General features: G+C 41.6%; 2 protein-coding genes across 6 annotated transcripts in view; one reads left to right on the top strand and one right to left on the bottom strand.

Moving 5' to 3' along the window:
* Window positions 1-21,324, bottom strand: part of LOC102975660 (MOB-like protein phocein) — a 38,086-nt gene extending 16,762 nt beyond the window's left edge. Inside the window, exons 1-4 of one of the 3 annotated variants that reach the window (XM_007111635.4) lie at window positions 20,989-21,291; window positions 20,083-20,247; window positions 19,039-19,128; window positions 18,695-18,959 (exon numbers count right to left, since the gene is read on the bottom strand). In XM_007111635.4, coding sequence (XP_007111697.1) covers window positions 18,909-18,959; window positions 19,039-19,128; window positions 20,083-20,247; window positions 20,989-20,991 — 309 coding nt within the window. In that variant the 5' untranslated portion in view covers window positions 20,992-21,291 and the 3' untranslated portion in view covers window positions 18,695-18,908. Of the gene's footprint in view, window positions 1-4,594; window positions 4,658-8,109; window positions 8,221-18,694; window positions 18,960-19,038; window positions 19,129-20,082; window positions 20,248-20,988 lie in introns of those variants that run through there. The other 2 variants (XM_007111636.4, XM_007111634.3) reach the window with 2 other exon arrangements.
* A 221-nt stretch (window positions 21,325-21,545) lies between these two features.
* HSPD1 (heat shock protein family D (Hsp60) member 1) overlaps window positions 21,546-23,504 on the top strand; it is a 31,022-nt gene continuing 29,063 nt past the window's right edge. For 2 of the 3 annotated variants that reach the window (XM_055089242.1, XM_024124484.1), the window contains exons 1-2: window positions 21,546-21,658; window positions 22,581-22,756. In XM_055089242.1, the coding sequence (XP_054945217.1) occupies window positions 22,583-22,756 (174 nt within the window). In that variant the 5' untranslated portion in view covers window positions 21,546-21,658; window positions 22,581-22,582. Of the gene's footprint in view, window positions 21,659-21,679; window positions 21,742-22,580; window positions 22,757-23,504 lie in introns of those variants that run through there. The other variant, XM_024124485.3, reaches the window with a different exon arrangement.

Below are 23,504 nucleotides of genomic sequence, written 5' to 3'. Positions count from 1 at the left end.
TGTTATACAGAGTGAAGTAAGTCAGAAAGAGAAAAATAAATATCGTATATTAACGCATATATGTGGAACCTAGAAAAATGGTACAGATGAACCAGTATGCAGGGCAGAAACAGACACACAGATGTAGAGAACAAACGTATGGACACCAAGGGGGGAAAGTCGCAGGGGGGTCATTGTGGTGGGATGAATTAGGAGATTGGGATTGACATATAACATTAATATGTATAAAACAGATAACTAATAAGAAGCTGCTGTATAAAAAAATAAATAAAATTAAATTAAAAAAAAAAAAAAAAAAAAAAAAAGAAAGCTAAGGAGAACTCCTAGCCAGCAGATGGCTCTAAAAGAACTGCTAAAGGAAGTTCTTCAGTTAGAAGGAAAAAAATAATACCAGAAAGAAACTTAGACTATCAGGAGCTACAGCAATTATATTAATATCTGGGTATAAATATATATTAGACCATTCTTCTCTTAATCTTTAAAATATGTTTGGCAGATGAAAGGAAAAAATATAATATTGTCTGGTGAGGTTTTCAATGTATGTAGATGTAGTATAGATAACTAAAGCATCAAGGCGGAGAGGAAAATGGTCCAAATGATGATAGTTTCTACATTTCAATTGAAGCAGTAAAATACTGACTCTAAATAGACTTAAAAGTTAAGCATGAACTTGGTAATCTCTAGAGCAATCATCACAAAAATTATATGAGATACAATCAAAATTAGAATAAATTAAAATAGACTACTAAAAATGCTCAAATAACCCTTAAAAAGGCAGAAAAAGGAAACAAAAAAAGAGGAAACTAAAAACAAGTAATAAAATGGTAATTCTAAATCTAAACATATCTATCAATAATCGTATTAACATTAAATGGCCTAAATATACCAGTTAAAAGACAAGGATTGTCAGAAAGAACAAAGAAATATGACCCAACTATACTGTTTATAAGAAACTTACTTCAAATATAATGATATAAGTAGGTTAAAAGTAAAAGGATGGAAAAAAATATATACCATACAAACCGAATCAAAACAAAGCTGCAAGGAAGAAAGGTAGTTCAACATTAAAAAAAAAAAAAATTAACCAATGTAATACACTACATTAATATACAGAGGAAAAAACACACAAGCATCTCAATTAATGCAGAAAAGTCATCTGACAAAATCCAACACCCTTCACGACAAAAACACAGAAAACTAGGTATATGAGAGAACTTCCTCAATATAATGAAGGGCATTTTGAAAAACCCACAGGTATGATGTTACTCATACTCAATGGTGAAATACTGAAAGGTTTCCCTCTAAAATCAGAAATAAGGGAATTCCCTGATGGTCCAATGGTTAGGACTCTGTGCTTTCACTGCCAACGGCCTGGGTTCAATCCTTGGTCGGGGAACTAAGATCCTGCAAGCCACACAGCACAGCCACCACCCACCCCCCCAAAAAAAAATCATAAATGAGACAAGGATGCCTGTTTTCACCACTGCTATTCAATACTGTACTTAAATTCCAGTGAGAACAATTAGACAGTAAATAAATAAATAAATAAAAGGCACAGATGATATGATCCTATATAGATAAATCCCAAAGAATCCACAGGAAAGCTCATAAAGCTAAGAAATGAATTCAGTGAAGTAGCAGGATACAAGATCAAAATACAAAAATCAGTTGTGTTGGGCTTCCCTGGTGGCGCAATGGTTAAGAATCCGCCTGCCAATGCAGGAGACAGGTTTGATCCCTGGTCCAGGAAGATCTCACATGCCGTGGAGCAACTAGACCCGTGCGCCACAACTACTGAGCCTGTACCCTAGAGCCTTCAAGCCACAGCTACTGAAGCCCACGCACCTAGAGCCTGCGCTCCGCAACAACAGAAGCCACTGCAATGAGAACCCCTGCACAGCAACGAAGACCCAATGCAGCCATAAATAAATTTTTTTAAAAAACTATAGTTTACACCCAACTTAAAAAAAAAATCAGTTGTGTTTCTATACACCTTCAATGAACAATTCAAAAAGAAAATTAAGAAAGGAACTCCTATATATTGATATACCTACATCTATATATAACTAAATCACCTTGCTGTACACCTGAAACATTGCAAATCAACTCTACTTCAATACAAAATGATAATAAAAATTAGAAAAAAAAGAAAGAAACTCCATCTACAACAGTATCTGAAAGAATAAAATACCTAGCAATAAGTTTAAATCAGGAGATTAAATACTTGCATACTGAAAACTTCAAAACCTGCATAACCTAAAGCAATCTACAGATTCTGTGCAATCTCTATCAAAATTCCAATAGTCTTTTTTTGTAGAAATGGAAAAGCTGATTCTCAAATTTATATGTAATTGCAAGGGGTACCAAATAGCCAAAATAATCTTGAAAAGAAAACATAAGTTGGGGGCTTCCCTGGTGGCGCAGTGGTTGAGAATCGGCCTGCCAATGCAGGGGACAAGGGTTCAATCCCTGGTCCGGGAAGATCCCAAATGCCGTGGAGCAACTAAGCCCGTGCGCCACAACTACTGAGCCTGCGCTCTAGAACCAGGGAGCCACAACTACTGAAGCCTGCGCACCTGGAGCCCGTGCTCCGCAAGAAGAGAAGCCACTGCAATGAGAAGCCTGTGCACTGCAAGGAAGAGTAGCCCCCACTCACCACATCTAGAGACAGCCCATACGCAACAACAAAGACCCAACGCAGCCAAAAATAAATAAATTTTTTTAAAAAAGAAGAAAACATAAGTTGGAGGATGCAGACCTACCAATTTCAAGACTTACTACAAAGCTATAGTAGTCGAAATAGTGTGGTACTGGGAATTTGCTGGTGGTCCAGTGGTTAGGACTCTGAGCTTCCACTGCAGGGGGCACAGGTTCAATTCCTGGTTTGGGGAACTAAGATTCCTGCACGCTGTGCGGCCAAAAACCAACAACAACAACAACAAAACAGTGTGGTACTGACATAAGGGTATACATATAAACCAATGGAACTGAATAGAGGAACTAGAAATAAACCCTCACATATACAGTCCAATGATTTTTAACAAGGGTACCAAAACCATTCAATGTGGAAAGGTTAGTCATTTTAACCATTTTTAAGTGTACGGTTCTGTGGCTTACTTGCATTCACAATGTTGTGCAACCAACGAAAAGCCCTGAACCTGACGGCTTCACTGGTGAATTTTACTAAATATTTAAAGAACTAACATCAATGCTTCTCAAACTCTTCCAAAAAATTGAAGAGAAGGGCGTACTTCCTAACTCCACTACAGCAGCATTCCTAATACCAAAGCCAGACAAAGATACTCTAAGAAAACTAGAAACCAATATCCCTTATGAACACTGATGCATAAATCCTAGCAAAGCAAATTCGGCAGCAAATTAAAATTATACACCATGATCAAATGGGATTTATTCCTAGAATGCAAGGATGGTTCAACATACAAAAATTGATCAGTATAATACACCATGCTAACAGAATGAAGGAAAAAAAATACACAATTATCTCAATTGGTGCAGAAAAAGCATTTGACAAAATTCAACACCTTTTTATGATAAAAACACTCGACAAACCAGAAATAAGAAGAAACTAACTCAACATAATAAAGGCCAAATATGAAAAACCTACAGCAAACATCATACTCAATGTGGAAGACCGAAAACTTTCTGCTAAGATCAGGCACAAGATAAGGATGCCTGCTGTTGCCATGTCTATTCAAAATACTACTGCAAATTCCAGCCAGAGCAATTAGGCAAGAAAAAGAAATAAAAGGCATCCAGAGCAATTAGGCAAGAAAAAGAAATAAAAGGCATCCAGACTGGAAAAGAAGTAAATTTAGCTGTTTGCACATGAAATAATCTCATATGTAGAAAAACCAAAAGATTGCACAAAAAAATCGTTAGGACTAATAAACAAATTCAACGAAGTATCAGGACAAAACTCTACTTTTAAAGGGAAAAATATGTGCACATTTTTCCTCTTAATTTTTACCAATTTCCAGGCATAGAGCTCCAGGTTTATATTTCTGCATCCTCCACAAGGCCTATCTCTTTGCTAGCCCATTAAATATTTGCTGATTGAACAATACATTCTTTTTTTTAAAAAAATAAATTTATTTATTTATTTATTTATTTATGGCTGTGTTGGGTCTTCATTGCTGTGCACGGGCTTCCTCTAGTTGCAGTGAGCGGGGGCTACTCTTTGATGCAGTGCGCAGGCTTCTCATTGTGGTGGCTTCTCGTGTTGTGGGGCACTGGTTCTAGGCATGTGGGCTTCAGTAGTTGTGGCTCGCGGGCTGTAGAGTGCAGGCTCAGTAGTTGTGGCGCACGGGCTTAGTTGCTCTGCAGCATGTGGGATCTTCCCGGACCAGGGCTCGAACCCATGTCCCCTGCATTGGCAGGCAGATTCTTAACCACTGTGCCACCAGAGAAGCCCTAATATGCCATCTTAAAATGAGGTTTGATAAAAGTTTCAAACAGTTATCCCATTAATTGCATGGATTCTGGTTTGTGCTAAAAGTTACAGAAATATTTAACTATGCCATAGGAAATAAAATGCTTAGGTTATTAGAGTTGCAAAAGTAACTATTGTTATTACCTGCTGAACAGCTAGTGTACTGTCCATTTCATCAAAGGATTCATCAGGCCAATTATAGAAATCCTATAAAAAAAATTTCATGATTAAAGCACATACAAAGTTACAAAGAAGATGCAATACTATTATGATTAACTTCAATTCTTAATAAAGATCCGAAGTTATACTAGAGAAGAAAAGCCCTCATATGGTAAACAATGTGATTATTAGTGAATAAGTTAAAGGAATTTTATTCAATATTTTAAATGAACACCAAGATTTTATTCAATTGAACTATAAGCTATACTTTTTTCAGTCACAAATCCCTTAAATATGGCTCCCATAAACCTCTCATGTATTACTTAATTGATAAGCCTATCACTTTTTTATTTATGATAGTTATTTTTCTAAATGTTATACTGAAAAAAAAATCTCCAGGCAGTAAAAAAAACTGAATCAGTTTTTACCCAAAGAGAATAGCTAGAGTTAGTAGTAGTTACTACTCCATAAATATTATTTAAGACACACATTATAAATTATAATTACAATTCCAAATGGTGTTTTAAATTTCTAAATCAAAATATGAGCTCCATCAAAAAGTAGTCATCTAAACAGAACAACTTTCTCTTAAGGGGAAATATTTCTGTGGATCACTTTGCACTGGTTCTGAATTTCTCTATAGATAGTTCAGTTCATAGACATTCCCCTAAGTGGTTAAGAACCTTTCCATTTGACTGCTGAAATATATCCCTTGTAGGTGCTCAATGTCCAACGCATTGTAGGTACTCAATAAATGTCTGGGAAAAGGTAGTAGTGAACCAACAATCCATAACCCTGTATCGATCAACATGGATTAAGTCTCCAAAGGCCATGAGCAAAAACTGGAGCAAAGTGCAGAATACAGTGCCTGATACCACATGAATAAAAGTTTAAGAAAGTGCAAAACATACTTATGAATATAATGCATATATAATAAAAGTATAAATGAAAAAAAAGGAATGATAATCACCATTACTGGCTGGGAGTGGGCAGAAGACAGAAGAATGTGATACAGAGGGATTTAACTATATTAGTAATGTCCTAGTTCTGAGAGTAGGTGATGGGTATGGTATACCTTTTTAAGTGTCTTAAGCATTTCATATCTTTTTTTAAACAGTTGCCTTATCTGAATGAAAATGAACTTTATTTTAAAATGTCAAGAAATAAAAACAACTTTCTGGAAATTGTTCTAGGATGTCTTTTCCTAGACATCATCTACATATCACCAGAAAGTAGTTTTTAAATTCTTCCTTTCTGATTTGTAGTGAAAAAGGTTTCTATCAATACGCTTTGCCTATTCTTTCATTGAAAAAAAAAAAAGAAAAGATAGTTTGTAGAATATTCTGTTTTTAAAATATTAGAAAACACATATAGTGGTACACAGAAAAGATGTAAAAAAGTTAATTGGAAATTAAATGCTTTGCCTCATCATAACTGTGATATACTTTAAATACTTAAAAGAGGAGCCAAGGGACTTCCCTGGTGGCACAGTGGTTAAGACTCCGTGCTCCCAGTGCAGGGGGCCTGGGTTCAATCCCTGGTCAGGGAACTAGATTCCACATGCATGCCGTAACTAAGAATTCACATGCCACAACTAAGGAGCCAGAGAGCCGCAACTAAGGAGCTTGCCTGCCACAACTAACACCTGGCACAACCAAATAAATAAACAAATAAATATTAAAAAAAAAAAAACAGGAGCCAAAAATTCAGTCTAATGAACATTCTCATCTAATTCAGTTAAACGTTTACTGAAAACCAACTTTGTGCTTATAACCCAATCTAACCAATTAAAAAAAAAAGAGGAGGAAGATACTCTATTATAGTTCTAAATTAATCATTTTAGAATACACCCCTATCAGTGTGATAGACAAGGGATATGACAGAATGCTGCTTACGTAGTCCTTTTTTGCTTAATCCTAACCTTTTCTAATACATTTTATTTAACAACCTTGATCTATGACAATCTGGAAAAAAGCAAAGGAGTTTTCTTATAGGTGACTTACTCACAACAACACAGCAAACAGGTGTGTTACAATACTGAGTTAAAATCTATGATTCTCTAGCCTTTCAAAATTAAGAACTTTTAAATAAGTAAAAATGGATGATTCTCAGAATGTGAGTACAAAAGTCCATTTCTGAATTTAAAAACATAAAAGTTGATCACTTAGAAGAATCAGAAATAATGCTGCCACAGAAAAAGAATTAAAGATATCTGAGAAAAGATCATTTATAAAGAAAGAAACTTTAGAAACAGTAAAAGCATAAATAATATATAAATTCCGAGTAGTATGACCACAAAATTGCCAGTAGAACTGACACATGTGACTCTATAAAAAAAGGCTTCCCAACTAAACTCTAAAATTCAGTATTAGAAGCAACGTGTTAAAAAGAAAAGGTCACTAATGAATTAAGAATCGAATCTGGAGACTGTGCAACCTTGAGCAAATGCAGTCTAATCTCTGGGCTTCAGTTTCCTTTTCTGTAACATGCATCTAGGAAGCTGTCTGGATCTAAAAGTTCTCTTTAAAAGAACTCCCTTTCCAAAATTCTGTGCAAGATATTAAAATGTATTCTCTGGCATACTGTCATAGCTCTACAGTTGTTTCTGGTTTCCTCCCCCTCCATCTCTTTTTCTTTAAAATTACATTTTTAACACATCTCTTACGATTTTGGAGTCTGTACTCAATCGCAAGGCATTTTACCTGGCAGATTAATCAGATGAGGTCTATTTGATTTTTTTTTAAGAATGTGAAGCATCCCGTCTTTGGCAAATCCTAAAAATCAATAATGAAATAAGCACCAATTCACCCCAAGTACTGCCCTACTAAAAGGTGATAAAATTATAATAAGTTCATTCCCTATGCTTCACATACAGTAACAAGGAAATTCACAAGGAATGGCAACTAACAAGTCCCAGCCTGATGATGAAAACTTGCTGGACCAGAGAACAGCTACGGAGACAAGTGGTCAAATGCAAACAGCAGGAGGAGGAGGATAAAGTAAATTATCGACTCCCGGATCCAGCTAGACAAGCTGGATGGCAGAAGTCGGGCACGTCACAGGCCAGGTAGGAAATGGAAACCAGGACAAGGTAGGCTGTTGTTTACATCCCTCCCACCCTGGCAGCCCCGACCCTCACGGAACCCCGGGGGTCTCCACCCGGCCGGCCGCGCCCGTCCCCGAAGCTGGTCACTGGGGATCAGGGGAGAAGCGAGAACAAGCAGTCACTGCTGACAGGCTCCCAGCCCCGGACCTCGGCGGCCCCCACGCGCCCTTCACGCCCACCCTCCAGTCGGAGCTCCGCAGGCCTCGCGGGCCGCCGCCGCCTCAGCCAAACCGAGGGGCTGAGGCTCCGGAAGAGCAGGCCGGGCACCAGTGCCCCTGCCCGCCCGCCTGTCGCCCCTGCCCAGCCTCCTCGCAGAGGCATCCACCTTCCAGGTGCGGCGCAGCTCGGCACCAAGAGTCCCCTCTCCCCTCCACCAGAGGTGCAGAGATAGTACCTGAGCTTTGGTGCCCGGCCTGTTCCGCCTCAGCACTGCCGTCCCCTCCGCCATGACCATAGTGCCAGAGTCTGGGCGGCTGGAGTCGGTACCCGGATGTAGGGAACGGCTGCCTGCGCGGGGGGCGGGGCGGAGCGGCGCTCTTGGTCCGGGAGAGGGGGAGGGGCGACGGCTGACGGCACAGCCGCAGCCTGCGCGGGGCAGGTTGGGAGGAACCCGAGGAGGCCGGGAAAGGGCCGGCGGGCGGAGGGAGGGGGACTGGAGAAGGCACCTTCGACGACTCACTGGCGGCAATGTAGCGGGAGGGAGAGACCCCGCCGCGGAGGCCGGGAGTGGGTGCGAGGGAGTTCGCCGGCCAGCGCAGACAGCCGCTGCGGGAATGTGCAAGTTCGGCATAACGCGTTGGTGCATCTCCTTGGGCTTAACTTTAACGTTGGAAGGACAGAGCTTGCACAATGGCGACCGTTTCAGTAAACCCTTGTGCAAGCAAATACGTAGAGAAGCGTAATTCTGTCCCGAAATCTGCCTAGGCGTGCAAAGTGGGAAACAGGCCAGCAGTCTGGGAGAATTCCACAGACCCTGCATGAAATCGACCCAATTTCAAATCAGACTCGGGCTTAGAGTTTGAAATGATATTTCCGCTATCCACTAACTTCAAAACCAAGGGCTTTTCAGTAACAAGTTTGTTTGTGTAGATAAGAGACCCAGATGCCAAATATCGGAGATAGAGTTGTGGACATCTGGTATTGTGTGTCAAGCAAACAAAATTAGCTTGTAAATTTTGCAAGTTAGAAGCAGTAGGAGAAAATGAATGCCCCTTGATAGACAGCGGGAGTTGTGCATCTTACAGGATTTCAGATTTCCTTTGTTGCAAGTTTTCTTTTTTTGCTGTATGCGGGCCTCTCACTGTTGTGGCCTCTCCCGCTGCGGAGCACAGGCTCCGGACGCGCAGGCTCAGCGGCCATGGCTCACGAGCGGCCATGGCTCACGGGCCCAGCCGCTGCGCGGCATGTGGGATCTTCTCCGACCAGGGCACGAACCCGTGTTCCCTGCATCGGCAGGCGGACTCTCAACCACTGCGCCACCAGGGAAGCTCCTGTTCCAAGTTTTAAGTGTTCTCTTAAGTCATGAAATCACAGTAGCATTGGCAAATTTTTTTTTTTGTTCCTGCTTGGAAACCTTAAATGTGGGATGAGGGAGGCCATAGGGTACCAGATGTGAAGACAGTTAAAAGAGTAAACAGTGTATATACAATAGGGTGATTTCCAAGAGAGGAAAACATCACATATCCCATCAAGTACACATAAAGGTGTATTGAGAATGCTGAGAGATGTAGCAGAGCTTCCAAAGATGGAAGGGAGGAGTGGAGGAGAGGTTGGTTAAAATGAGTGAGTGCAAAGCTGAATAACTGATGACTTGGAATTTTGTTCAAGACTTGGAATTTTGTTCAAAAGCATTTAACAACGGGAAGTCTGTTTGCCTTTGAGTAAGATTCTTTCTATCGGGAAGATGTAGAGACTGGTACCTTTTTTCTTTTTTGGTCTCCGTTTGGTCTTCATTGCTGTGTGCGGGCTTTCTCTAGTTGCAGAGAGCAGAGGCTACTCTTTGTTGTGGTGCGCGGGCTTCTCATTGCAGTGGCTTCTCTTGTTGTGGAGCACGGGCTCTGGGTGCGCGGGCTTCAGGAGTTGTGACACCTGGGCTCAGTATTTGTGGCTCGCAGGCTCTAGAGCGCAGGCTCAGTAGTTGTGGCGCACGGGCTTAGTTGCTCCGCGGCGTGTGGGATCTTCCCGGACCAGGGCTCGAACCCGTGTCCCCTGCATTGGCAGGAGGATTCTTAACCACTGCGCCACCAGGGAAGCCCCGCCCCAAGACTGGTAACTTTTCAAGAGCAAGGACAATTCCATCACTACCTCATAGCAAAAAATTTATTCATTCAACAAGTATTTATTAAGCCCCAGTACGTGTTTGGCACTGAGGTAAATGTATGAAAAGGCGGCATCCTTAACCGTAAGTTGCCTAGAGTCTAGCAATGGAGATAGCCGTGCAAATCAACCAATTCTCTTACTAAATACAGTGAGAATCTAAGGCAAGCGGCACCTAAATATTGCCTCCCTAAGAGAGATAAGGGTGGGTCTGTAGAGAGCAGTCTTAGGTCTGTGGACAACCTCGCCTCATTTACTCGTAGGATTCAGTTAAAATTTCCCAGATTGTGTGATAGTCCCCAAGCTGTAAATATCAGTTACCTATAGTTGAAGAGGCTCATCTTAATGTTCTCTTAAGTCCAGATTTAATAATACTTAAGTAATACTGTTTCAGCCCATCTGAAAAGAACAAAAGAAAAAGTGAATAAGTAGGTGTTAAATTAAGGAACAAAATACGTATTCATCTCTTTGAAAAGTCTAATCAAGTTACACTGTGATGTCAATTCTGGCCTTGTTCACAGAAGAACCTTTTTCTTTATGGTTGAAATGTTTCTAGCTCATAACCTTCACATTTTAATTCCTCTATCAGTCTGCAGATTATGACCTCCAAGCAAAAACAGTTTTATAACCACGATTAATTTAGGGGATGGGGGAAGAAGAAGAAGAAAAAAAAGCATGATCAGTACCATAACAGTTACATGTAATAATGGGTTACTTGAATATTTTGGTTAAAGAAGGAGTAGTCTTTTTAAAGGCAATATGGACAAATGAAAATAACTTTGGCCTGAGATTCAAGAAATCTAAATTCTCTTGCTTGTTGACTGTAAGACTTTGAACAATATCAGATAAAAGGGTTGTGGTTTTTTTGTTTTTTTTTTTTTGGTTATGAAACTAGTGCACAGCAGTTCTTTCCTTCTGCCTCATAGAGTATGAAAGTATAAAAGTAAATACTCCTGGAAGTCTCTTAAAGTTTTAGAAGAATATATTTTGTAAATCCAAAGAATCATAAGTAATTTCAAAACCATCTATCCAATATGAAATTCTCTTTGGGGAGTTTTAAAATCCAAGTAAAATAGTGAATGCCCATTGTGTGTAAGGCACTGAGCAAGTGCTGAGAAACATGAATAAGATGTATAATCTATCCTCTAAAAGCTTAAAAATGAATGGGAAAGGAGGATATGTAAATTACTATACTACAAAGCAATATGTCTTGAGTGTTAAGCAGCCCCTGATGGTTGCCTACTTGCTATCCATACCCGTTCACTCACGTTCTTTGCAAACAGACTTTGATCTTGCTCAGTATCCATCTCTCCGAATTTGAGCAGAGAACGGTAAACACATCTCTAGCTGCGGGATAAATCCTCATTGGCCTAAGCCAATGTTTAGTTAAAGGGTGAGCATGTGACTCCATTTTAGCCTAAAGAGATATGAGAAGATATCTGATGGAGCATTTTAGGGAAAGGTTTTCTTAATCTTGATGAGATACTAAAAGAGATGGTCCCTTTTATCTGCCACTGAACCTTGTCAAGTCTGAGGCTGCATCAACCATCTTGGCTTGAATGAAGCCAGCCTAAGAGCAAAGCTGATGCAGTGAATGATGCATGAAGTAGTTGAAATGTGCCATAAAGTAGCATTTATCGCAGGAGATTTCATTGTGGACCAAGTAAAGGTGAAGCAGCAGTGAAGTATGGAGGTGTATGTTCATAGCTGAACAAATTAGTTGTATATGTAGCTTTATACCTTTTCAATGTATTATTTGAAAATTAATTTCTCTTTATAAAAATTGTTATAGACAAAATTTTTTTAATTTATACAGCTCAAACGTAGACAACTTTGACTACAAATGAGTGAGAGACTGAACTCCCACTGCACTTCATTTTTCTCTCTAGAATATTCGACCAATTAGTGATTGTGGTAGCCAGTTGCCAAGATGGCCCCCAGTGATTATTATCTCTTGGTATTTACACCTTTGTGTGGTTCTCTCTCACGCTGAATAGGGCTGACCTGTTTAACCAATAGATTCTGTGAAAATGATGTTGTGTGACTCCTGATGTTAGGTGATAAAAGACATTGTGGCTTCTGCCTTGCTCTCTTAGCTCACCTGCCGTGGGTGAGAAAGCTGTCATGTGTGAGGACCCTCAAGTAGCCTATGAGGGATCTGCATGGTGTGGAACTGAAGCTCCCACCAAAAGCAAGCATCGACTTGCCAGCATAAGTGACCATCTTGGAAGTATAACTTCCAGCTCCAGTCAAACCTTTGGATGATGGCAGCCTCATGAAAGACCCCAAACTAGGACCACCCAAATAATCTGCTCCCAAATTTCTGACGTACAGATACTGTGTGAGATGTTCATTGTTGTTTTAAGCCACTAAGTTTGGGGTGGTTTGTTATGCAGCAATAGATAACTAATACAGTAGTTCCTAAATTTTCAGGAAGATGTGATGAGAAGAGACAAGTCACAACAGACTATTATCATTTCCTCTTTTTAACAGGGTACCTCATATCTTTCATGAAGTTAATGGCATTTTCTACCTTTATTTTCTTTCTTTTTTTTTTTCTTAATACTTACTTATGCATTTATTTGGCTGTGCTGGGTCTTAGTTGCCATGTGCAGGATCTTTAGTTGCAGCATGCGAACTCTTAGTTGTGGCATGTGGGATCTAGTTCCCTGACCAGGGATCGAACCTGGATCCCTGCATTCGTAGCTCAGAGTCTTAGCCACTGGACCACCAGGGAAGTCCCTACCTTTATTTCCTAGATAACAGCAATCTCTATCTAAAATTATGCTATTACTTTAGTTGTTTACTTCTGCCTCCCCTATTTTATTCATCCGTGTATCTCCATTGCCTAAGACAGTGCCTGACACATGTTCAAAAAACAATGAATTACTTAAAAATACTAAAATAAACTGACCTTTTGAAATGACAATCCAGATAAGTAAGTACCCATTGATGTTTTTTCCAAGTCAAGTCTGTAGGCTAAATGAGACTGAAAGAGCATTTTGTAAGAGTTTGGCTAAATTTTAACATGTCTTAAAGAACTAGGCTTAATCTGTAAGAAGAAAGAGGGTTTGGAGCCATTCCTTATCTCTTACAACAGAAAAATCTCCATATAAGCCAAGATTGAAAAAAAAAACCCCATAAACTATAAAACCAAAAACTATAAAAATACCTAAAGAGGGCTTCCCTGGTGGCGCAGTGGTTGAGAGTCCGCCTGCCGATGCAGGGGACACGGGTTCGTGCCCCGGTCCGGGAAGATCCCACATGCCGCGGAGCGGCTAGGCCCGTGAGCCATGGCCACTGAGCCTGCACGTCCGGAGCCTGTGCTCTGTGCTCCGCAACGGGAGAGGCCACAACAGTGAGAGGCCTGTGTACCGCAAAAAAAAAAAAAAAAAAAAATTAAAGTTTAAGGAAAAAAAATAACAGGCTTGACTCAAAATGTTAAGGGACATCTTGTGCCCTCCTTTTACAGTTAATTCTTAAACTAAGAGGGGTTAGATGATTTGTCAAATGTCACTTAACTAGTATGTAAGCAACACGGGATCCAGAGCCTAGGATTTAATGAGCTCTCTCATACATATTGCTTAAGGGTAAAGAAAACATTTAAATAGTCTTCACATAAATAAATAAAAAGCTCAAAACTCCATTTATGTGTGGGTGCAGAGAAAACAGCAGTTAGCTTTCTGGATGAGGCATGTCTTAGTATCATGCTGGAGAACAATCTGGCAGTTCTTGCTGAGAAGCTTAAAAATGCTCACAGCTAGGTAAGTATTGTTGAGAGTAAATTGCTGTATCAGATATCAAACTTAAATATAAGTTTATATTTATATTGAAAACACTGTGATGGAAAAGAGATCAATGAAGCAGACTATAATATCCAGGAATATGTTTATTTAAAACTTTAATGTATGATAAAGGTGACATTTCAAATTTGGGGGCAGGGGAGTGGTGGTGGGGAAGAATGGATAATCCAATAAAGTTGAGACAAGATAATCATTGGTTAAAAAAAAAGTCAGACACGTATACTATACACTAAAATTATGGATCAATGAATTACTTACATTTCCAAAAGAAAAGTACTAGAAGAATGAGATTTGACTAGCTAGAAACAAAACTGCACATCAAATTAGGAAACAAATGTGACAAAAGTTCACACCTCTACTATATAAAACCTTATGATCCATGTTGGTGGGAAAGCGGAATTGTGTGGCCACTACGGGAAACAGTGTAGAGGATCCTCAAAAAGTTAAAAATAGAATTACCCTACTTCTATTCAGGAATCCCACTTCTGAGTGTTTATCTAAAAGGATTGAAATCAGAATCTCAAAGAGATATTAGCAGTTCCATGTTAACTGTAGCACTATTTACAACAGCCAAGATGTGGAAGCCTAAATGTCCATCTGCTGGATGAATGAATAGAGAAAATGTGGTATATACATACATTGGAATATTATTCAGCCTTAAAGAAGAAGGCAATTCTGCAACATTTGACAACATGGAATGAACCTTGAGGACATTAAGCTAAGTCAAATAAGCCAATCATACAAGGACAAAATACTGCATTCCACTTACATGAAGTATCTAAAATAGTCAAACTCATATAAGCAGAGAGTAGAATGGTGGTTGCCAGGGACTAGGGGGAGGGGAAAATGGGGAGTTGCTAATCAACAGGCATAAAGTTTCAGTTAAGTAAGATGCAAAAGTTCTAGAGATCTACTGTACCTATAGATCTATTGTACCTATAGTTAACAATATTATGATGTACACTTAAAAATCTGAATAAAATCTGTTTTATTCAATAAAAATGAAAAAACATTTTGTAATCCCAATTTTTAAAAATAACTTTTTGTAAAGCATACAGTTTCTGGAGCAATAGAGGAAAAAAATCATAATCTTGATAATGGTAATACTTTCACAACAGAATAGCTCCCTGGTAACTTTAATTTTATTCTCAATTTTTCATTTTTTTTTGTATGGATTTGTGGAAGGCAGACTTTGAAGTCAGACAAACCTGAGTTCAATTCCAGCCTATGACTTAACATATATGTCACCTTGAGCAAGTTACTCTACCTCTCTCTGCATCCTTCACCTATGAGGCAAAGAACATCTGCCTCACAGAGTTGCTATGATTACACAGGTAAGCAAGATTATATGTTAAGTGCCTAGAACAGTGCCTGGCAAGAGGTCAAAAATGGTAATGTTATGAAAACTCCAGTCAGAATTTTACCTATTTTGCCGTTCTCCTTACCATTGATATTTTCCTTTTGAACAAAAGGTAAATGACAACATGTTTTTTTTTTTTTTTTAATTTATTTTTGGTTGCGTTGGGTCTTCATTGCTGCGCCCAGGCTTTCTCTGGTTGTGGCGAGCGGGGGCTGCTCTTCGTTGCAGTGTGTGGGATTCTCATTGCGGTGGCTTCTCTTGTTGCGGAGCATGGGCTCTAGGCACGTGGGCTTTGGTAGTTGTGGCATATGGGCTCAGTAGTTGTGGCACGCAGCCTCTAGAGCGCAGGCTCAGTACTTGTGGCACATGGGCTTAGTTGCTCCACGGCATGTGGGATCTTCCCGGACCAAGGATTGAACCCGTGTTCCCTGCATTGGCAGGTGGATTCTTAACCACTGAGCCACCAGGGAAGTCCCAACATGCTTTTCTAAAACACATGGCTCCACACCCCCAATACCCATATTTTTGGCCCAAATTTCTCATGCCAAAATTCTTTTCCCTATTAATTCCCAATATAATCTCACAATCTAAAGTTATTTCTTTAGCAGTTCTGCTAGACGAGGACAATTTCCGTGGTACAAAAAGAATTCTCCCGTCCTTCTGGTTTAGTAGGTTATGGAAGGAGCCCTGAAATTTTAAGTATGGCAGGTAATTCGAAGGATGAACCAAGGTTTGGAAACTCATCTTAGATCTCAAAACTTATTTGCTTGGGTCTTGGGAAAAAAATCAGTAATAATGGGAAAGCCATAGCCTTTAACTGGATTCCTAATTGCAATTTACCAGCTACATGGCCTTGAACAAGTTTCCTCTTCCCCTCCGTCAGTTTTCTCATTGGTAAATCAGAGGGAAATCTGTGCTTACAAGGTTATGACCTCCAAAGCATATTAGCTGTGCCTGGAGCACAGCAGGAAATTGATGACCCACTTGGGTTCTGTAAAAATAGAGATTTTATTTATTTATTTATTTATGGCTGCGTTGGGTCTTCATTGCTGCACACGGGCTCTTCTATGGTTGTGGTGAGGGGGGGCTACTCTTCGTTGTGGTGCACGGGCTTCTCATTGCAGTGGCTTCTCACTGTGGAGCACAGACTCTAGGCGCGGGCTTCGGTAATCATGGCACGCAGGCTCAGTAGTTGTGGCGCACAGGCTTAGTTGCTCCGTGGCACATGGGATCTTCCTGGACCAGGGCTCGAACCTGTGTCCCCTATACTGGCAGGGGGATTCTTTTTTTTTTTTTTTAACATTTTTAAAATTTATTTTTTTATACAGGTTATTAGTTATCTATTTTATACATATTAGTGTACATATGTCAATCCCAATCTCCCAATTCATCCGAGGCCCACCGCGGTTTCCCCCCTTGGTGTCCATAGTTTGTTCTCTACATCTGTGTCTCTATTTCTGCCTTGCAAACCGGTTGATCTGTACCATTTTTCTAGATTCCACATATATGCGTTAATACACGATATTTTTGAGTTATTTCACTCTGTATGACAGTCTCTAGGTCCATCCACGTCTCTACAAATGACCCAATTTTGTTCCTTTTTATAGCTGAGTAATATTCTATTGTATATACGTACCACATCTTCTTTATCCATTTGTCTGTTGATGGGCATTTAGGTTGCTTCCCTGACCTGGCTATCGTAAATAGTGCTGCAATGAACATTGGGGTGCATGTGTCTTTTTTGAATCATGGTTTTCTCTGGGTATATGCCCAGTAGTGGGTTGCTGGGTCATACAGTAATTGTATTTTTAGTTTCTAAGGAAGGCAGGCGGATTCTTAACCACTGTGCCACCAGGGAAGACCAAGAGTTTCTAATCTTTTTACCCAAATATGATGAAAGCCTTATATACCAAATGGCACTAACGCATACATTAATGTAAATACACATACGTAATACTTTACTGATGGGGACGTAATCAAAAGTTGAGACCATTATTCCAGGTCACTTAAAATTTCATCTAGACTTTGATTCCACAAGAAAAATATGGAACACAACTTTGTTGTTGTTGTTGTTGAGGTACGCGGGCCTCTCCCTGTTGTGGCCTCTCCCGTTGCGGAGCACAGGCTCCGGACGCGCAGGCTCAATGGCCATGGCTCACGGGACCAGCCGCTCCGCGGCATGTGGGATCTTCCCAGACCAGGGCACAAAACTGTGTCCCCTGCATCGGCAGGCGGACTCTCAACCACTGCACCACCAGGGAAGCCCTGGAACACAACTTTTAAAGGACATGATATAGACTAGCTTATAAGCAACCAAAACTAGGCAACAAATTTGACTGCAAGGCAGAAAGAGCTGGTAGCTGAGAGGCAGTCATGTTTAGGGGTTGGTAATCAACTTTGTTGTAGGATTGTTTGGGTTCAAATCTTAATTCTCCCTGGCTGCTATAGGTAAATCAAACTATTTATCCAGTTCTGTCAGTTTCCTATTTGTTAAACTCAATAAATTGTATACTAGATACCTTCCAATTGCCAGACACTTTTAGATAACCCCTCCCATTTTCCATAGTCATTATCACCAGGACTGAAATGTGTATTAAGTACTTACAATTGGCTGACGAAGTAGCAGAGGCCACAAAGGATGAAGTTTTAGACAGCATCTGAATGTGGACTACCTATGTCCAAATACTGGCTTTGCCACTTCCTACAGTGTCCCTGGTTATTACTTAACTCCTCTGTGCCCCACCTTACTTATCTGCAAGACACGAATAGTACCTAGCTCATATGCTGTTAAAAGATTAAACCATCTGCTATATGGAAAGTACCTACAATGGAGGCCAGTACCTGGAAAATGCTTAAGAGTTAGCTATGGGGACTTCCCTGGTGGTGCAGTGGTTAAGAATCCGCCTGCCAGTGCAGGTGACATGGGTTTGAGCCCTGGTCCGGGAAGATACCACATGCCGCAGAGCAAGTAAGCCCGTGCTCCACAAGAGAAGCCACTGCAAGGAATAGCCCACTCACCTCAACTAGAGAGAAGCCCGTACGCAGCAATGAAGAACCAATGCAGCCAAAAATAAAATAATTTTTTTAAAAAAAGTTAGCTATGCCTGGCATATAGAAGGCACCCAGCCAGTGTGAGCTATTATACCCTGCCTTCGATTTTTTGCTAAGTAAATTATGTAGTAGTGTTTTAAAAACCATGTTAAGTTTTTCAAAATATAACTTAAGAAATAAGACATATGAGATTAGATTTCATAAACTACACTAAAATGTTTGATATATATGAGGTCAGAATGTTGCTACTTGTCTTTACCTTCTTAAAACGTTAAGTGTAAATCTATGACTTTGTATCAGCATCAACTATATATGTAAAAAGCTAACCTCAACTTGAAAACTGAAAACCTGTTTCCCTGAATTCTCTGCAGGTTATTTCTAAAAAAAAAAAAGCCCCCAAAACTAAGAACCCTAAAAACCATCTTAAATCACTAAATAAAGATAAACCATTCATTTATATACTTTTATTTGGGAATGTTTAAATCAATACAGAAACTAAATTTCAGAGGCACTGAATATCATTACTTTATTATAAAAGAAACACGGAAATTATTTACATGATGAAAAGATTTCAGAATCTTTCAGAACTTCAGTGGCAGCTTCACGTGATGCCACTGGGGGAACGGGCAGCTTCACATGATGCCATTTCAATAGTGACTTATTTTAGTCGACGTATTTTCCAAGAATGTCACCATCTCTAAATAAGAAATAATCCTGCAAACAGAGAAACGGTTAGTTAAGAAAACTAATAGCAAATACTTAGCCTCTCCTTAATATTATGAAGTTAACACACCTTGTCATCTAGAACTACTTTGGTGCCTCCATATTCTGGGAGAAGAACTTTATCTCCAACTTTCACACTAACTGGTTGAATCTCTCCACCCTTAAGAAAATAAAGATGTTTATTAGTAAAGACATCTAGTTGACCAAATATTTACACTTTTATTAATCAACTGTGCTCATTCAAATCAAATGTTAAAAAGGATTTTGGGGCCAAATGATATAATTTATACAACCATAGGTCTTCACTCAAACATATCACTGTAGAGTTACACTTTGAAATAATGCACATGCAGTAGCTTAAACTAAAACCTGATTTCAGTGTAAAGGTTCTAAGAGTTATACTGGGAAAACTAACTGTAAGCTTTTTCATCGTTAAATATTAACATAACCTCTCAAGTATGCGAAATAAATCAGTTTTTAAAACCACATGTACAATGGTCATGTTTAACTTCTTTCAACACACAAAAACTTGAGTCTTCTTTCTGACTTTGGAACATACACTTCTTTTGAGATTCAACTTCTGTTCCTCCAAAGCAGATTTGGGGAGAGGGAGTGAGGCAGAGCACCCAAAGCCTTCCTATTCCTAACTCCAGGATATCTCCTTGCTGGAACTTTCTTAAGAGGCAACTGGAACAATGCAATTAACATATTTGACCCCCAAGGGCATTTATTACGTATTCTAGTTGACACTTTCAGAGGTCTGAGGTCTAAGCCTTAATTGGAGAATGACTGACTACAGTAGCCCAACCAGTTCCTTTTATATGCTAACCAAGGCCGAAAGTGATTAAAAGGATTATGGCAATTTCAGTGTGTTAGAGGTTAGATCAAGAGTTCAAATTTATGCCGTCTGATTTTAATACTGTGGAACTCTCCATCATATAAAATAAACGATTTTTTTTCACAATTATTTTTGCTGAAAGATTAGGTGCGAACCCACTAGAACTGATCTTTAAAATAACAAACTACTTAAAAGGCTACTTTTAACAATAACCAGGGTTTTTTTTACCCCCTCTTCTTCACATAAAAAATTAGTTCCATTTTAGTTCCCATTTACCTTTCCTTTAGAGCCTGATCCAACAGCTACTACCGTTGCTTGCAATACTTTTCCTTGTGATTTTTCTGGAAGCATAATGCCTCCTTTGGTTACAATTTCGGCTGCACTTCTTTCAACTAACACTCGGTCAAAGAGGGGAAGAAACTTTCTAAATGCCTGTCCTGCCTGTAGAGAGAAAAATGTTAGATGTGAAACACAATGTATTCTGAACAGGCCACAGATGGCTTTGAAAGATAATGACAAAGCTCAGATTTTTCATTCAAAGGAAACACCTCCGTTCAGCTCTAAATTCCGAGTTTATTTCCCATTCCTTCCCTAAAATGTTAGATGTGAAACACAATGTATTCTGAACAGGCCACAGATGGCTTTGAAAGATAATGACAAAGCTCAGATTTTTCATTCAAAGGAAACACCTCTGAACGTTCAGCTCTAAATTCCGAGTTTATTTCCCATTCCCTATGTGTGTTAGGGATCACTGTTGCTCCTTTGGTCAGCAGCCAGACTAGCTTCAAGGACAACCTTAGTTTCTCCCAAGGTGAAGTATTCTCCTTAGTCGGATTTCTCTGTAAATTGTCAGCAAACATTGAAGTCCCTCTGCCTGGAGCCGTGCTTTTTTTCAAGACGATTACACACCCACTAATGTCCCGCAAGAGACGTGGGTCGGCCACCGCGCGTGCGTCCGGATTCCCGCCCCCTGACACACACGCTGCCTCACACGCGCGTGCAAAGCGCCCTCCGAAGTGGAAAGGGTCGGGGGGGGGAGCCCTCGCCTCTCCAGGGTTCGGGCGGGCGCGGGTCTCTGAGTAACCCCTACTCCTCCCTCCAGGCCCAAAGGGAATTGTCCGGACTCCCCGTGCGCCCCAGGCCAACCCGGGCCCGCCGGCCTCCAGCCCACGCGGGACTCACCATGACTCGGGCTGCAGCACTTCGCACTCTCGCTCTCTGGCCGCCACCGCCGCAGAGGAGAAATCCGCAGTCGGACACCCCAGCCACGTGAACTCGAGAAAAGACCTCCCAGCGCGCAGGCGCGCTCGCCCTCGCCTCCGGCCCCTCCCCGCGAAAAGGGGCGGCCGCACCAGCGCGCGCCACGATTCGTTTCCTGGGCTCTGCGCAGGCCACTGACGCGCGGACCGGTAGGCGGAAGAAAAGAGGAGCTCTTTCTAGGCTTTTCTAGGCTTTTCTAGGCCGCGGGCCGAGGTGAAAGTACTTACCCTTCGCCTCCCCTCCCGGAAATGACGTGTTTGACCCTTGACCCACACAGAGCCCGGCGCTTCCCAGAAAGTTCTGGAATGGTGCGCCGCCCGGGAACTAGCCTAAACCGGCCGGAGAGGGCTAAGCCAGCTGGCCTGGCCCAGCGCGGTGGGGAGGGGCGGGCCTGGCGCGCGGCGCGTGCAGATTGCAGGGCCCGGGCGGACGGGACGGGGGTGGGAGCCGCTTGCGCGCGCGCGCTGCGGAGGGGCGGGGGGAGCGGTGGAGGGAGGGGACGCGGGCTCATTGCTGTGTGCGACCTGCGCTCTGTCCCTCACTCGCCGCCGACGGCCTGTCTCGTCGCTCACTAGCCGTGCCGCTGCCCCAGGTACGCGGCCGTCCCCGCCGTCTCACCCGTGCGCCTCGGACCCCGGAGCCGGCCTTCCCCTGCTGCTCTGAGCGGGCGGGCCGGTGAGAGCCAGAGCTTCCCCAAGGCGCCGCAGGCCTGGGCCCGCTAAGCCAGGCCCCGTGGGTGCATGCAGGGGCCCATCACGTGCGGCGTGGATCGCTCGCCCGGGCAGGGCGCAGCTGGGTGGGCTTGCCTGGGGGTGTGTGTGGAGTCAGGGAAGTGTATTCACATGGGTTCTCCGATGGAAGCCACTTTGGCCGGGTGTAGGGTGCCGCGGGGTGGGGGCGGGGTGGTCGCAGCGCGTGGGAACGGCTTTTGGCCCAGCGAACAGCTGGGGTACGGCGCATCTACCCTTGACCTTGCTGGGGCATCCTGATGGAAAGACGGCGTGGGGCCGCCCAGAGTGTGCAGAGCCGCCGCCCCCAGCTTCGCGGCCTTGCCTGCTGCACTGATGCAGCAGCCCCGAGTGGATACATGAAGTCAGTTTAGTAAGCGGATTTTTGCACCGTCAGGAATATTTTCATTCCCCTGGTCACTTGGGTTTGTAAATTGCGCCTTTCCTGTAGGCTTGGTTTTTCAGGGGCCATTTGATTTGCCCCCAAGGCCATTTTAGAGATGAAAGATTAACTCGTTTTTAGCGTTATAGGTGGCCATGTGGAAGAAGGGTGTGCTTTTTGCTAGTGCTATAGGTCAGGCGTGGGGCGGCCACTTAAAAGCCTGCGCTAGCAGCTGGTGTTCTGGGACGGTGGCGAGTTTCGAGGCCCAGCTGTAGTGGCTGGCAGAGGTCAGCCCAGCTCGCTTTTAACATTTCTTGTTCTGTTGCGCGGGTGTCACGTTTGTGTTGTAACACACCACGGGTAGCGCTAGTATTGTACTGATGATCTGCTTGTTTCTCCCCCAGAAATGCTTCGATTGCCCGCAGTCCTTCGCCAGATTAGGCCAGTGTCCAGGGCACTGGCTCCTCATCTCACTCGGGCTTATGCCAAAGATGTAAAATTTGGTGCAGATGCCCGAGCCTTAATGCTTCAAGGTGTAGACCTTTTAGCTGATGCTGTAGCCGTTACTATGGGGCCAAAGGTATCAGTATTCTTACTTTGTTGTAATTTAGAGTATCGTTAAGGAGTAGTATTTTGTTGATGGCGAGAGTCACGGCAAGCTTTTGAATAATGCTTTGGTATTCATAAACTGCTTCTGCCAAAGTTGAGGAACTTTAATTTTGTACAATGTGTGATGTAATTCAGTGGTAACTCCTAGCTCAAGATGGATTGGTAAACTCGAGGTGGAATTAATCTCACTTGCCTGCTTGAGTTAAATTTTGGATCCTTTCCCAGTAGTTAGTACCAGGCATAGAGAGAAGAATACAGCGTCCACAATACCTTAAGTATGTGCTGATAGGTGCTAGTTTAACCTGATGTTTTTCTACTGTCCCTTGGTTCCAAAGCACATTTAAAATTTTAAGTCTCATTTAGCAAGAGATTGATGAGCGAGGGGTAATAAGTAATTTGAGGAGACATTTTTGAGGGTCGTGCACGGTGAAGTGATGCTTCATTTCAGGTTGAAGCCAGTACAAATATCAAAGTGATCCAAACTATATAAAATACAGCATATGAACGCCTCACAAGAAGCAGCTTTGGTTCAAATTCAAAAGCTGCCAATACTATTTGCACCATATTTAAGATTTAATGTTGAAGAACTCTGAAAGTGTGTACTGTACTTGTTAGTATTTTAGAAACTAAATTTTAAAACAAGTTTAAAAGTAAGTTTTCATATTATTATTACAGCAGGTACTGGACAAAACTTAAGTATGAATTTTGTGAAGACTACT

This window comes from Physeter macrocephalus, chromosome 2, assembly GCF_002837175.3.
Source record: "Physeter macrocephalus isolate SW-GA chromosome 2, ASM283717v5, whole genome shotgun sequence".
Lineage (NCBI taxonomy): Eukaryota > Metazoa > Chordata > Mammalia > Artiodactyla > Physeteridae > Physeter > Physeter macrocephalus.
The sequence above is the reverse complement of the archived record's forward strand: the minus strand, read 5'-3'. Positions and strand labels throughout refer to the sequence as shown.